Source organism: Myotis daubentonii, chromosome 2, assembly GCF_963259705.1.
Source record: "Myotis daubentonii chromosome 2, mMyoDau2.1, whole genome shotgun sequence".
Classification (NCBI taxonomy): Eukaryota; Metazoa; Chordata; class Mammalia; order Chiroptera; family Vespertilionidae; genus Myotis; species Myotis daubentonii.
The window spans coordinates 124,353,348-124,369,619 of NC_081841.1; the positions used below are offsets into that span (position 1 = coordinate 124,353,348).

The 16,272-nt window shown below is 39.4% G+C and overlaps 1 protein-coding gene across 4 annotated transcripts in view; it reads left to right on the forward strand.

The window, feature by feature from the left end:
- The window catches only part of TNFRSF19 (TNF receptor superfamily member 19), a 112,665-nt gene extending 108,201 nt beyond the window's left edge, over positions 1–4,464 (forward strand). For 3 of the 4 annotated variants that reach the window (XM_059684457.1, XM_059684455.1, XM_059684454.1), the window contains one exon: positions 1,548–4,458. In XM_059684457.1, coding sequence (XP_059540440.1) covers positions 1,548–1,559 — 12 coding nt within the window. In that variant the 3' untranslated portion in view covers positions 1,560–4,458. Of the gene's footprint in view, positions 1–1,547 lie in introns of all 4 variants that reach the window. The other variant, XM_059684458.1, reaches the window with a different exon arrangement.
- The last annotated feature ends 11,808 nt before the right edge of the window (positions 4,465–16,272 follow it).

Below are 16,272 nucleotides of genomic sequence, written 5' to 3' on the forward strand. Positions count from 1 at the left end.
AATGACTTGGATACTAGTTTTTTAAAAACTCTATATCCTTATTGACGAAATGAGTCTAATGTGCCTCCCACAATAATGTTAATGTGCTTATTATTATGTCTATTGATTGACATATTTAACTAAACTATCTCTGATATTCGAGGGTGTTTAAGAAGTTTCTATTTTCAGATAATCTCCTTAGGCCTAGGGGGGAATTTTTTTTCAAAAATGTATCCAATATGTCACTAATGCCAAATTAGTGGTATACAAGTTAATGAAGAGTCAGTGCATAAAATGAAGATTTTATATACTTACAGTACTTACACTTGGCCAGTGCCTAGTCCCCTCATGAGGTGAGGTCACTGCCCTCTTGTGATAAGGACAAATCTAAGGGCTCCACTTTCCAGAGGACATCAGCCCTACAAAGAGTGTGAATATTCCAAGGAGAGCATTATAAGAGGAATCTCATTCCCAAACTGTTTCTAAATTTTCTCCATTAGTTTAGTGTAAGTTTTAAATTCAAAGATGAAGAATGGCACTGTTCATTAATCATCTTTGTTCTTTTAAATAAGGGTCAAAAGGCTCCTAAGATCTTTACCTACTTTAAAGGAGTACAACACAGAAATGGGTTTTCTATGTTTAAATGGGGTTGAAAATTGTTTAATACACTTTGTTTGCTATGGGTTACATCAAGCATGTCAAACTCAAAACCTAACATGGGCCAAATAAACAAGGTTTACATTTATGTGGGCCGCAAAAAAACAAGTTTCAATTTTCATAGAAATGTAGGTTTATTTCGATAGAGACATGCTGAGTACAAAGGACTAAAATAAATGAGTAATCGTTAACATAAAATAATAAAACATTTTAATAAAAATTAGTATTTTTTCTTGAACATTAACTTACCAGACACTGAATAACTGCACAAATTAATAAGCATAATGCAAATAAACCTATTTTTCTTGTTCTCTGAAAGCGAAATATTTCCTGTGGTGCACACCAAACAAGTTAGTATAAGACTAATGACATGGCAACCGGCTGCTAAAATATTTGCTGCTAGTATTAGTGGAGAGAGATGGTGTGCCTGCACATAAGGTGTGTAAGGAAAATGAATGCAACACGATTATAGTAATCAGTCATTAGTGAACATTGTAGTTTGTTATTAATAGTTATGTGTAACAGGATATTATAAAAATTAAGTTACAAAATTTTTATTAAAACGTTTCTTACATACCGTTATATTGACTGGGCTGCAAAAATATTCGTTGTGGGCTGCATGCGGCTCGTGGGCAGCGAGTTTGACATGCTTGGGTTACATTATCATTTTTTTAAGTACTGTTTGCAAATATTGAGTGACTGTGAGTTGTTATAGAATCTTTATTTTATTCTAAAAGTAATGGGTACTTGGATATATGAACACCATTACATGAGCTTCTTGTCTGTATGTGATTAAATTCATGTGTATTACTAGTAAAAGTTTTATATATAGATTTTTTTTACAATTACAGTTTCCCAGCTTTAATTTGTAAGGTATGTTTTTTAAAACTCTCCTTCTGTTGCTGTTTTAGGAAGCTTTTTAGGACTCCATTCTTTCTGGATTAGAAGTGCACGTATGGAACCCAAGGGGCACGCACTCCTCCACTTACACTTATGAACAGAGCAGTCTGGATCTTGCATGGCTTCTGGGGGGAAATATAAATCTGAATCAAACTGATGGCTTTTTAAGCCTTTCAACCAGTTGCTTCTGAGCCAGACCAGCTGTAAGCTGAAACCTCAAGGAAGAACAGGACAAGACTGCAGGCATTCATGATGCTTTGCATCTTTCCTAAATAAGAAGTTTCTGTGCTACAAGTGTGACTTCAAAGACTGATGCACTGAGTTGGCAGCCAGGGAGGTTACGGACCAATAACAAGAACCAGAAATGCAGTCGTGTGTATTTTCAAGGTGAATGTGGTTTCGCAAGACTAAAGACCCAAAGTATAAGTTTTCATCTATATTTTCTTTTAAAATAATTTCACATAGTCAATTATCCTACTAAAAGTCAATGTTATATTAGTTACCTTAGTTTTTATGTAGAATGGGTTCAAAAATGAATGTTTCTATTTGAGGAAGGTCACTTTTTTGTCATCTAAACTAATTTACCTGGGAAGGCTAGAATTGACTTCATTCTGCCTGCCTAAATCTTGGGTTTATTAGTTGAAGTCAATTGACCTAACTAGAAATTAGAGGAAAACAAGTCTTTTTAAGCATCAACACTTCTAATCTCAGCCAGCAGCTCACAAACACCTACCTGCTGGAGCTACTCATGAGAGGACTGCGTCAGGAAACAAGGTGGGGAAAGGCCGCCATCACCCTGAGTCCAAAACCACTGAACACACACATTCTAGAGACTTGCATATTTCTGTGGAAATCAGTTGGTATGGCAGCATCTGTTACTCTGTCCCTGTGACAGAAGATGCAGAATTTCTCTTTTATAGAAAAGTATTTATTAAGATAATCTTTTTTTTCTTTCTCTCACCCCTCACCCACCAACCTGTTTTCTGTATCTATGAACTTGGTTTTTTTGTTTTTTTGTTTTGTTTTGCCTATCATACTAAGGAATTTAGAAATGACAATATATCTGGTCCCTTTACTACTGAAACATGTCACCAAGTGAACAATCTTATGAGATACACTACATATTATAACCAGGAGAAAAAGCAGTTTGTCAGCAGCCTCTGAGTGAACAGCCTGTCACTGCTGCAATGTAGTTTGACCAAGACATTAGTGTTCCCTCTGCTCTCACCAGCTTAGTTAGGACAATAATGTCCCATCTTAGCCAGACGATGCTGATTTAAGTGTGGAGCTTCTCTTCAGATACTTACCCCATCCCGTCTCACATTGGTATTTACACACTAGAAATATCTCTATAGCCAAGACAGAAATAAATGCAGATCAGGCATGAACTGGGGATGGCTCATTTCTCTTCATCTTTTATGGCCCGGAGAGGAGTTAATTGAACAGGATTTATTGTTTCTTTCTTAAACCTACATGATCAGATCTGGCCTTTTAACTGATTCCATTAGCTTTGTCCCATTTGCACTTTTTAAAAAAGAAAGACCTTTCAACATCAGTGTGTTAGAATGTACTAAAATATTTTGTTTCAGAATTACCCCATCCAAATCAGTGTCTTTTACCTAAACTGAACATTTAAACTGGAACATTAAAAATCTGGACATTATTATCTTCTCACATCACTCCATACGTTTCTCTCTTTGTAAGACATTAGTAAAACCTAATGATCCCTTTTCTGTGGCTGGAACAGTTTCTCTATCCATAGTTTCAGGCTCTGATATGTGCATGTTAGCTTGCCTGGGTTTGTCCTTCTCATGACCTCAGTTCATTTAACTGAAATACGAAATTAGAGTGTCTCATGGCAACTCACAATTTTGTGTGAGCACCCAGTCATAATTGATTGATTTCTACTTTCTTCTTGTTTGTGCGTTGTGTTTTTTGTTTTGTTTTTTTACCATAAACCAATAGTTCTTAAACTTTGGTACTCACCAACTCTTATGAGAATTGTCTTTAGGAAACTCAGGTGAAATATTTAGGACTTGACCACAAGATGTCTATGAAAATGCTTTTTAAATTCATATACGTGTTCCATTGTTTGCAATCTGATCATTTTTGTTATGAAAGAGGGATGATCAAAGTAAGCCAAGGTTGTACTCATTTTTGTAACCTGAATATATTTTTCATATGAGCCCTCATTAATTTTAAAGACAAACACTTGCTGGAGAATGAGAGCTAGATTGATGAGAATGAGATTGGCCAAAAATCCTGAAACATCACTTTTGATCAGTAGATAAATACTTAGAGTTGAAAGTCAATTTGACTTGATACTGCATTTGAAAAATCCTGAATTATTTTTATTAAGATGAAGACATTTTACCCCACTACTATAGACACATACAGTGTTATATTCTACATTCTTTGTAAACATTTGAGGAAAATCCATTTTGCATTTCACATTGTTGGAATACCCTATAGCACTCAAATAAACTCAGCTGCTAGAGTGCTGAAGCTGGAAACTCAAGTAATAACATGGCTGGGAGTGCATAATTGTGACTTTTAATGCTGCAAGCAGTCATCGACAAGAATGAGACAAGGATTTGAAAGACAACCATATAAAGGCATGGGTTTTCTAATTTTATATATATGGAATATATATTTCAAATATAAAATTTCTACTTTAAATAAAGTTAATGTTGCTGTTACCTAGGTTAAGCACTACTTACTGTCTATGCTAGTAAAAATATAAACCATAAAAAGGAAAAAATATATCATTGCCTTAAGGTAGTCAGCTTGACTCAATTTAGATTTCATTATTATTGTTTTGCATACTGGAATTTTCTTATATGAATAGTATTGTAATACCTTTTTTATTTGTGAATAAAATTGTTATCTGGTATTCTTATTTGCATGTTTAGAAGAAAGTGATTGATGGTGTGAATGCACGCCATCTTGCTGTCCCATGTGAGAGTCTCATTAAGTTCTGATCTTTCCAATATAACCCTTTTGGCCTCTCAAACTTTATGAGGGATATTTGAAATCCTTACTAGTGACTGCCTATATTTCTCAGGCATATCAAGCTACTGAAAATGCTTTGAGTTATTCGAGAATCTTTGTTATCAAAGTTTTATTATGATCTCTTTCTTTCACTTCATTTTATGACACAAAGAAGGAAGGACTTATGGAAGTAGTTTTATGTATTAATTTTTTATGGAGGGCAATAGGCTGTTCTCCTGCAGAGGTGTGGACTAACAAAAGATAAGAACACTGGTCACTGTAAGAGTTTCCTTTTTCTTCCTAGCTTCTTACCTTCCTTCCTCAATCTCTTTATTCATTCTTCCCTTCCTTCCCCTCAGTAACCTATCCTATCTAATAATAGAGAAACATGGTAATAAACCATAACTTCGCTACCCTTCCCATTGGCTAATCAGCGAGATATGCAAATTAACTGCCAACCAAGATGGCGGCCGGCAGCCAGGCAGCTGAAGCGAATAGGAGGCTTGCTTGCTCCAGTGAAGGAGGAAGCCAAGGTTCCCCGCCTGCCGCTGCCGGCCTCTGAGCTGCAGTCTAAGAAACAATGTTGCAATTATAGAAGCTAAACAAACCCAAGAAACCTGCTTTCAGCTGTCAGAGCTAGAGTTGCAACAGAGTTTCAATTATAGAAGCCAAACAAATGCAGATACCTGCTTTCAGCAGCCGAGATCTCAGAGCTGAAGCTGAGCCTCAGAGCTAAAGCTGGCTCTCAGCTCCAGTGACAGCCATAGAAGGTAAATAAATCCCAGAATAAAAAGAAAAAAAAAAAAAGAAGAGGTTGGGAGCTTCAGTCACCCGCCAGCCTGAAAACGGCCCTCAGCCCCTCACCCAGACTGGCCAGGCACCCCAGTGGGGACCCCCACCCTGAAGGGGGTGTGACCAGCTGCAGACAGCCATCATTCCCTCATCCAGGCTAGCCAGGCACCCAAGCGGGACCCCCACCCTGATCTGGGACACCCTTCAGGGCAAACCAGCCAGAACCCACCCATGCACCAGGCCTCTATCCTATATAATAAAAGGGTAATATGCAAACTGACCCTAACAGCAGAAGGACTGGGAATGACTGGTCACTATGACACACACTGACCACCAGGGGGCAGATGCTCAATGCAGGTGCTGCCCTCTGGTGGTCAGGGCACTCTCACATGGGAGGAGCTCTGTTCAGCCACAAGCCAGGCTGATGGCTGCCAGTACAGAGGTGGTGGTGGGAGCCTCTCCTGCCTCCTCAGCAGCGCTAAGGATGTCCGACTGCAGTTTAGGCCTGCTCCCTGCTGGCAAGTGGACATTCCTCGAGGGCTGCCGGGCTGCCAGAGGGATGTCTGATCGCCATCTTAGGCCCAATCTCCCAGGGAGCGGGCCTAAGCCAGCAGGTGGTCATCCCCTGAGGGGTCCCAGACTGCGAGAGGGCACAGGCCGGGCTGAGGGACCCCCCTGCCCCTCAAGTGCACAAATTTTTTTGCACTGGGCCTCTAGTCCTATATAATAAAAGCCTAATATGCTAAGTGTCTGGTCGTCCAGTGACCAGTAGACTGTTCAACCAATCAAAGTGTAATATGCTAATGGTATGCTAAGGCCACTCAACCACTTGCTATGACGTGCACTGACCACCAGGGGGCAGGCAGTCAACCTGTCAACCAGTTGCTATGACATACACTGACCACCAGAAGGCAGACACTCTGACCAGTAGGTTAGCTTGCTTCTGGGGTCTGGCTAATCAGGACTGAACAAGACGGGCCTGACATGCCCTAGAGCCCTCCCACAGTCCCTCCCCAGCCCCAATCATGCACTAGTGGGGTACTTCGTTTGGCCTGGCCTGCACCCTCTTTCAATCTGGGACCCCTCAGGGGATGTCGGAGAGCCAGTTTCGCCCCAATCCTGCAGGCCACTCCACTCTTGAGGGTACCAGACGCAGGGCTCACAGCTGGCGAGAACTGCTGCTATGGTGGTGTGAACTTCTCCCAATTGGGACTGATTGGGTGCAAGCCTGTGGTAGGCGCAGTGGGGCCGGGATGAGTGGCAGGTAGGAGCTGCAGGCAGCGTTGGACTATGGGTTTCCACCCAATCCCCGCAGGTCACCCAGAGGAACCCACCCATGCACAAATTTGTGCACTGGGCCTCTAGTATTATTAGATTTTAAGAGGGGGCTTTAAACTTCCTGAAAAAAATGGGTTATTTTAAAGCAACATCATATTCTCTCAGCTGGTTAGTCTATGGTGTTAAAGACACTGTGGCTTTCATGAGCTTCTTTAGCTTCTTTCCCTTTTCCACACAATGACTCATGAGCCCCTTGGCTTATGTAGACTGGTGTCCATGTAGACTGGCTGGGAAAAGTAACTCAAGCTTATGAGATTCTAACAGCAGGTCTGAAGTATTCTGTAGTCACATAAATGAGATTTTCATTATTACCACTATTATTAAGATCTCTTTGCTATTAGCTACTTGTCATCCTGAATTTGTCTGTTTGTCCCATTTTAACTCAATAAGGTATTTTCTGATTTTTAAAAACCTATTTGGCATCCAATAAGGTATATACATACAGCTTAAATTTATCATTTGCTCATCTTTAATATCTAAGAATTTTCAATAAGACTTGGTATGTGATTCTAGAGAAATAATTACACTGAATCAAGTCAGCAGTTCACAGTAACATTGCTTATGTCACATCTCAGCCAGAGGAAGATCACACGGTATCTGCTATGGAGATTAAGCAGGCCAGGGTCAGGTCCTTTCATGAACCACCAATGGCATTTGGATTAGTGTGATTTATGGTTGCTTTCAAATCAGCCTCTCCAAAAGACTTGAATTTTAAAAACTTAACCAGCAAACCCCCTTTTCTGGAACCAAGGGTGGTCTTCTGAAGCAGGTTTCAATTAGTGTATAACAACAGAGGATTCTTTCTTTTTATCTTAATTTCTAATGGAATTAAGGATTTGTATTTAAGACAGAAATAGCTCTGCTCTATCAATTTTGTTGTGGGGTTGAATTTACCAAGCAGAACACTGAAGAGGGATTTTCCTTAACTTGTCTGACTATTTGCAGTAAATAGAAGATTTACAGAACACTGTTGGCAATCCTTTAATAGCTGATTAGGGAGGTAGGCTGCCCCACAGAGAGACACATCACACACCTCGATGTATCAGATTTTAATTGTTTCCTTCGATGTTATCAATACAAGTCTAATTCCCTTCAGAGGCCTCTAAGAAGAGGCCATTCCTTCATTCATCCATATACTACTATACATTTATACAGGATATGTACTTGGTTATTTATGAATGCAATGCCAGTGTGAAGCAGACACTAAGAAGTAAGAGAGAAACAAACTTTGAAGTATTTATAAAATACATCTTGATTGTAACACAGGTGCAAATCTTTCTGCGACATGGGGGAGCAGGGTCGTTCTGGGCAAAGTCATGAAGAGCACAAAAGCTGCACCCTGAAGAGAGAGGATGGAAGGAGCTAGCACAGCACATGCAAAGCCCAGCTTGTTCTGAGAGTGACAGAGTGTGAGCGGCACGGGTGAAATTGCTGAGGCCTGAGTTCCAGCTTGACAAGCATCTAGTGCAGTGGTCGGCAAACTGTGGCTCACTAGCCACATGCAACTCTTTGGCCCCTTGAGTGTTGATCTTCCACAAAATACCACGTGCGGGCGCACACGTACAGTGCGATTGAAACTTCCTGGCCCATGCGCAGAAGTCGGTATTTTGTGGAAGAGCCACACTCAAGGGGCCAAAGAGCCTCATGTGGCTCGCGAGCCGCAGTTTGCCGACCACTGGTCTTGTGGGCTCTGCCCCAGGCTTTGAACTTACCTGAAGGGAATATACTTGCCTTTAAACCTGGGGCGGGGAACCATTTTTCTGCCAAGGGCCATTTGCATATTTTTACCATTATTCCTGGGCCATACAAAGTTATCAACTTAAAAATTAGCCTGCCATATTTGGTCAAACATTTAATTAACTCACCACTAATGCCTTGGCAGGGCCAGATCAAAATATTTTGTGGGCTCTATATGGTTCGTAGGCCAGACTGTCCCCTGCTAAACAAATGGATGACACAGCATAAAACTCTCAAATCTCTAGTCTTTTGTTTTTTTACCGCTGCATAGTATCTCTTACCCTTTGAAACAGCATGGAGGGACCTGGAGAGTATTATGCTAAGTGAAATAAGCTAGTCAGAGAAAGACAAGTATCACATGATCTCACTCATATGTGGAATCAAATGAACAAAATAAACTGATGAACAAAACAGATCCACAGACAGAAGCATGGAAGAGACTGGAATCTCAGTGGGAAGGTGGGGAGAGGGTGGTTGGGAAGAGATCAACCAAAGAATTTGTGTGCATATATGCATAACCTTTGGACACAGACAATAGGGTGGTGAAGGCCCGTGACAGAATCAGAGAAAGAAACTCTGTCATTTGCAGTTCCCAAGCATCATTTTCATGATTCCAGTAGAAACTTGTTCCCCAAGATTCAAAGTCCCTGCAAGCATAATTTCTCCCTTCTCCAAAAGCCAATCTCACCTACATAATCTTATCACTCAGGCGATCAATCTGTGTTCATTCTAAGGACAGATTTCTGTACTGCTCTCTAACATTGGGATTCAGGGGAATAGGAATGGCACCCCAGGAAATTTCTCTCATTGGTCTAAAGGCCCAGTATGCCAATTTATTAGTAAGTAAACTAATTCAGTTGTCAATTTCCACATTTCTTTAAATGGTGGAATTTATTAGTGTAGGCCAGGAACCTGAATTTTAGAAAAATCATACATTAAAAAGTACAGTAGAATCTACACACAAGGAAATAAGCTCATGGCATAGAAAGTGTTTTTGATTTTTAAACACATTCAACTTATCAACCTAGATTCACTACCTATAGCTCTATGGGTTTTCACCAAAATTCACTTCAATAAAGAGTTACCACCACCAAGGATATAACAGCTTTGGAGACAGCATCAAGAGATACATTTCAAAGAAATCTTAAGTAACAGCAACATTATCAGAATAACAAATTGCCCAACCAAAGGACATTTTTGAAGATAATATTTATCTGGATATTAAAGTCTTATTTATTTAGAAAAATCTCAGTACTTTACCACTAGACCTTGTACACTGGAAATTTCTTTGATGAATATACTTAAAACTTATTCTTCATTTGGTGATCTGATGATAGTAATATGTAACAATTGATAACATCTCTTATGGAACACTTTAATGTCAATTATTTCATTTGATGTTTACATCTGTCATATGAATAGTGTTACAGATGAAGAAATTGGAACACAAAGAGATTAAATGACCAGCCCTAAGGATAACAAATAGTATAAAGTGGTATAAGATATGTTTTTAAAAGTTTTAGTCCAGTAAATGGGAGAGCAGGGATTTGAAACCTGGATTTATGACTTCCTAAGCCATGATCTTTTTGCCATGCAATGCAATTAGGAAGTAATTTTCCATATAAAGTAAAATTAAAGAAGATCCCAGGTTTCATGACATATTTATGCACAATGAAGGCATAAGATTGTTATAAGAGGGCAAAGGACTCCCTCATTCACCTTACAACACTAGGATAGACCTTAGAAATTGGCTAGCAGTTTTAGCTGGTGATCCGTGGAGCCCCAGAGTTCTGAGAATGATAGACCAGGAATAAGAGAGAGGGCTGGGGTGGGGAACACGGTGGCCCTACCCTAAACACAAGACATTTTGCAAATGGAGATGCTTCATGGACCTAGAGAATCCCAACTTCATCCTTAGTCTGTTGGTTCCAAATCCACTGATCTTCCTCCTACTCCAGGCTGGGTTTCATCCTAAATGCCTATCTTTAGTAGAGGGATCTCCAGTTCCACATTACTGCTGCCCATGGCCTTTCTAATATGATAATGGTACATTTACCAGCCCTTCGATCCCTCTCCTGTCTCATAATGTTAAGTCCTGACTCTATCAGGACAATCAAGGCTCTTCATGATCTGGCGCCAGTTCAGCACATCATCTTCATCACCCAGAGTCTCCTGTTTCATCCCAGTCTCTCACTACACCCCACCCAAATCTATATTCTAGGCCCATGGTCAGCAAACTGTGGCTCGCGAGCCACATGCGGCTCTTTGGCACCTTGAGTGTGGCTCTTCCTAAGCCATAGGAGTATCCTAATTAAGTTAATAACAATTTACCTACCTATATAGTTTAAGTTTAAAATTTTTGGCTCTCAAAAGAAATTTCAATCATCGTACTGTTGATATTTGGCTCTGTTGACTAATGAGTTTGCCGACCACTGCTCTAGGCTTATTGAAATGGCTGAGCTTCCCAACATACTCTACTCTCTCACATCTTCCTACACAATGGTTGCTCTGCCCACTTCCTGGTCTTACCTTCTGGTCTCCTTAGGGAATTCAAACTTCAAATCATTAATATTCATAACAAATCATTGCATATATGTAATCCCTAGATGAAGTTTTCCCTAAACTCATTGCACAGTTTAAAATGTTCTTTCTTCTAAGGTTTCCACTGCTATATTTTTTTTTAATAATCATATTAGTTCTTGATTATGAGAATGTTTTTCTTATCACTAGGCTACAAACAAAATAAAATGCACAGAAAGTGAAGTTTTCTATAAATAAATCAACAAACAAGTGCTGGTGAGGATGTGGACAAAAGGGAACCCTGGTACACTGTTGTTGGGGATGCAGACTGGTGCAGCCACTGTGGAAAACATGGAGTTTCCTCAAAAAATTAAAAATGGAAGTTCCTTTTGACCCAGTGATCCCACTTCTGGGAATATATCCTAAGAATCCAGGAACACCAAATCAAGAGAATATATGCACCCCTATGTTCATAGCAGCATTATTTATAATAGCTAAGCCCTAGAAACAGCCCAAGTGCCCGTCAGTAGAGGAATGGATAAAAAACCTGTGGTAAAATCAAGATGGAAATGTATTAAGTGGAAGCTACACTAGCTTCTTCCCAGGACCAAACTGGAATTACAACTAAATTATAAAAAAATCATTCTGAATAACCAACTGAAGACTAGCTAGAGAGAAGCCTTATAACCAAGGACTTACAGAAGAAGCCACATAGAGACTGGTAGTAAGTGTGGAGGTGTGAGAGGGATGACTGGGCTCTCCAGCAGCTGAAGTTCTGGAAAGATATCTCAGCTTTGGGAGGGGGGTTACCCCTGAGAAGTGTGGGGTCTAAAACTCAAGCTGGGCTCCTAAGCCTAGAGCATCAGAATCTAGAAAGGCACCCACATGACATCCAGCTTTGAAAAGCAGTGGGGTTTCTGTGCATCAGGAAGAGATGGCTAGAGATGTAGGCAACTCCTTAAAAGGCAAACACAAAATTTTGTTCACAGCCATTCATCCTGGGCTCCAGCAGAGCAAGGACGAGCCAAATGAAGAGTCTGGGGTGGGTGGTTCTGAGGAGAGAGCTGAAGGATCAACTGCCAGAATCTCTGTGCTGAGTCATTCCCCCATACTTTAGAAGCCGTCTGTCTCTGGCAGAGCACTTCTCTCCATGCTGTATTAGCTTGAGGGGAAGCAATAGGCCCACTGAAATGCCTCCTGCCTACATTATGGAGCTTATGCCCTGTTGAGGGCCACAGCCAGAGGCTCTTTCAATGACTAAGTCTAACAGAAAATCTGCAGGTAGAGGCGAATCTCTCTGTGCTTTGAGACTTTTGCTTACCTACCCCTGGCCCCGGTACTGGTAAAATCTGGCCTTGGTGTGCAGCTTTGTGCTTTCTGTATGCACCCAAGCCTAGAAGACGGAGCCACAGGCTGTAGATCACCGGTAGTTCCAAACAAGTTGCCCAGGATCAGTCACAGGCAGCTTCTGACATAGGCCTACACCAGAGTCCCTCTGAAGAGGCCCATAATCATAATACCCATTGACCAGCTTCAGACAACAACAGAGAAGGATCCAATAAGCTTTACAAACAGCATATCCACAGGGAGATATTGGCAGGCACCAATCCCTGCAGAGGTGAATTCTGCTTCATGCCATCAGTGCCTGCACAGCAGCTTGCACGCTCTATTGGTGGTTGAGCTTCACATTCAGCCAGTCTTAGGGTTGATCTCACACGCAAATGGGCTAACAGCAATCAATATTCATTTACAACAGGAGGGCACACATAATGTGCACAAAGGACATTCCTAGAGCACCCAACTTAGGTGATCAGAGAGACTGTGTCACTGGGCCCATGGGACCCCTACTACCAAAGGCCACCTACTAAGACTGGGAGGCATAGAAAATCTACCTAATACACAGAAACAAACACAAAGAGGCAGCCAAAATAGGGAAATTAAAAAAATATACCCCAACTGAAAGAACAAGAGAATTCTCCAAAATAAGAGCTAACTGTAATGGAGGCAAGCAATGTGTCAGATACAGAGTTCAAAGTAATGATTATAAGGATGCCCAAAAGCATAAAAAAATACATAGAAACCATAACAAAGGATGAGTCATAAATGAAGAATACAATATCTGGAATAAAGAATACACTAGAAGGAATAAACAGTAGGTTGGATGAAATGGAGGATTGAATATGCAATTTGGAAGACCAAGTAGAAAAAACACACCCAATCGGAGCATCAAAAAGAAACAGAATTTTTAAATAGTGAGAATAGTTTAAGGGACCTTTGGACAACATGAAGCATAACTACATCCACGTCATAGGGATGACAGGAGAGGAAAGAGAGCAAGTAATCAAGAACCTATTTGAGAAATAATGACAGAAAACTTCCATAACCTGGTGAATGAAAAAGACACACAAGTCCAGAAAGCACAGAGAGTCCAAACAATATAGATGCAAAGAGGCTCACACCAAGACACATCATAATTAAAAGGCCAATGGTTAGACAAAGAGAGAATCTTAAAAGTATTAAGAGAAAGGCAATTAGTTACCTACAAGAGAGCTCCCATAGACTGTCAGCTGATTTCTCAACAGAAACATTTCAGGCCAGAAGGGATTGGCATGAAATATTCAAAGTGCTGAAAAGCAAGGACCTACATCCAAGGCTGAATTACTCAGTAAGTCTATTATTTAAAATTGAAGGAGAAGTAAAGAGCTTCCCAGACAAGAAAAACCTAAAGGTGTTGTTTCCACCAAACCAGTATTACAAGAAATGATAAAGGGCTTACTTGAAGAGGAAGAAGTAGGAGGAGGAGGAGGAGGAGGAGGAGGAGGAGGAGGAGGAGGAGGAGAAGAAAACAGAAGGAGGAGGAGGAGAGGAAGAAGAGAAGGAAGGAAGGAAGAAGAAAAAACAGGGATATGGTTTTAAAAATAAAATAGCAATAAATATGTACATATCAATAATTGCTTTAAATGTAAATGGATTAAATGCTCCAATCAAAAGACATAGAGTAACTGAATGGATAAGAAAGTAAGACCTAGCCCTGGTGGTTTTGCTGAGTGGTTAGAGTATCAGCCTATAGACTGAAGGGTTGCAGGTTCAATTCTCAGTCAAGGGCACATACCTCAGTTTCAGGCTCAATCCCCAGCCCCGGTTAGGGTACGAACAGGAGGCAACCAGTTGATATGTCTCACTTCAATGTTTCTCTCTTCCCCCACTCCTCTAACCCCTCTACTCTCTCTAAATAAATCAATGGGGAAAAAATACCCTCTGGTGAGGATTTTAAAAAAAGAAAACAAGGCCAATATATATGCTGTCTTCAAGAATGAAAGATACATGCAGACTAAAAGTAAAGGGTTGGAAAAGATATTTCACACAAATGGAAAGGAAAAAAAGCTGGGGTAGCAATATTTATATCTGACAAAATAGACTTTAAAACCAAGTCTATAGTAAGAGATAAAGAAGGACACTACATAATGATAAGAGGAATAAGAGGATATAACACTTGTAAACATTATGCACCCAACATAGGAGCACCTAAATATATAAAACAAATCTTGATGGACATAAAGGGAGAGATGGACAGTAATACAGTAGGGGATTTTAACACTCCATTGACATAAATGGATAGATCTTCCAGACAGAAAAATCAACAAGGAGATGGCAGCCTTAAATGACACACTAGACTGGGTGGATTTAATTGACATCTTCAGAGCTGTTTACCCCAAAGTAGCAGAATATACATTCTATTCAAGTGCATATGGAACATTTCCTAGGATAGACCATATGTTAAAACACAAAATAGGTCTCAATAAATTCAAGAAGATTGAAACTATATCAAGCATATTCTCTGACCATAATGCTATAAAACTAGAAATCAATCACAAGAAGAAAACTGAAAAACACAGACTCAAAACATATTACTAAACAATGAATATGTTAACAATGAGATCAAGGAAGAAATCAAAAGATAACTTGAAACAAATTCTAATGAGAACACAACAACCCAAAAATCTTTGTGACACAGGCAAAGCAATCCTAAGAGGGAAATTCATAGCATCCAGGCCTATCTCAAGAAACAAGAAAAAGCTCAAGTAAACAATCTAACCTTACACTTAAAAGGACTTGAAAAAGAAGAACTATATTCCAACAATTTGGACAATTTGGGTCAAGTAGATAAATTCCTAGAAATATACAATCTCCCAAATCAAAATCAGGAAGAATAAGAGAATCTGAATAGACAGATTACAGCTAGTGAAATTGAAGCAGTAATGAAAAAAAAAACTCTAAACATACAGAAGCCCTGGACTGGATGGCTTCACAGGTGAAATTTACCACACATTCATAGAAGAACTAACACTTATCCTTCTGCGACTATTCCAAAAAATTCAAGAGAAGACAATACTCCCAGTCTCATTTTACATTATGTTCATTCCAAAATTAGATAAAGACACTACAAAGAAAAAAATTATAAGCCAATATCCCTGATGAATACAAATGCTAAAATCCTTAACAAAATATTAGTAGACTGAATCCAGCAATACATTTAAAAATATCATACACCATGGTTAACTGGGATTTATTCCAGGATCTAAGGTTGGTACAATATCCACAAATCAATAAACATGATACACCACATACACAATGAAGGATATGAACCACATGATCATATAATAAGATGCAGAAAAAGCATTTGATAAAATCCAGCACCCATTTATGAAAAAAGCATTTGATAAAATCCAGCACCCATTTATGATAAAAATTCTCAGCAAAGTGAGAATAAAAGGAACTTACCTCAACATAATAAAGGCCATATATGAAAAACCCACAGCCAACATCATACTCAATGGGTAAAAAATACAAGTGTCCCACTTACAATCAGGAACAAGACAGGGATGTCTGCTTTCAATCACTCTTATTCAACATAGTACTGGAAGTTCTAGACACAGCAATTAAAAAAGAAAAAGGAATAAAAGTATCTAAATTGGAAATGAAGAATAAAACTGTCATTATTTTCAGATGACATGATACTATATATAAAGCACCATAAAGATTCCACCAAAAAAAAAAATGCTACAATTGGTCAATGAATTCAGTAAAATAGCAAGATACAAAATAAGTATCCAGAACTCAGTTACATTTTATACATCAATAATGAACCATCAGAAAGGAAAACTATCCCATTCACAATTGCTTCAAAAATAATAAAATAATTAGAAATAAGTTTAACCAAGGATGTTAAAAAGCTGTACTTATAAGACACTGAAAAAAAGAAGAAGATACAAATAAGTGGAAGCATATATAATGTTCACAGATAGGAAGAATTTTCGTCATTAAAATGTCCATACTACCCAAAGCAATCTATAAATT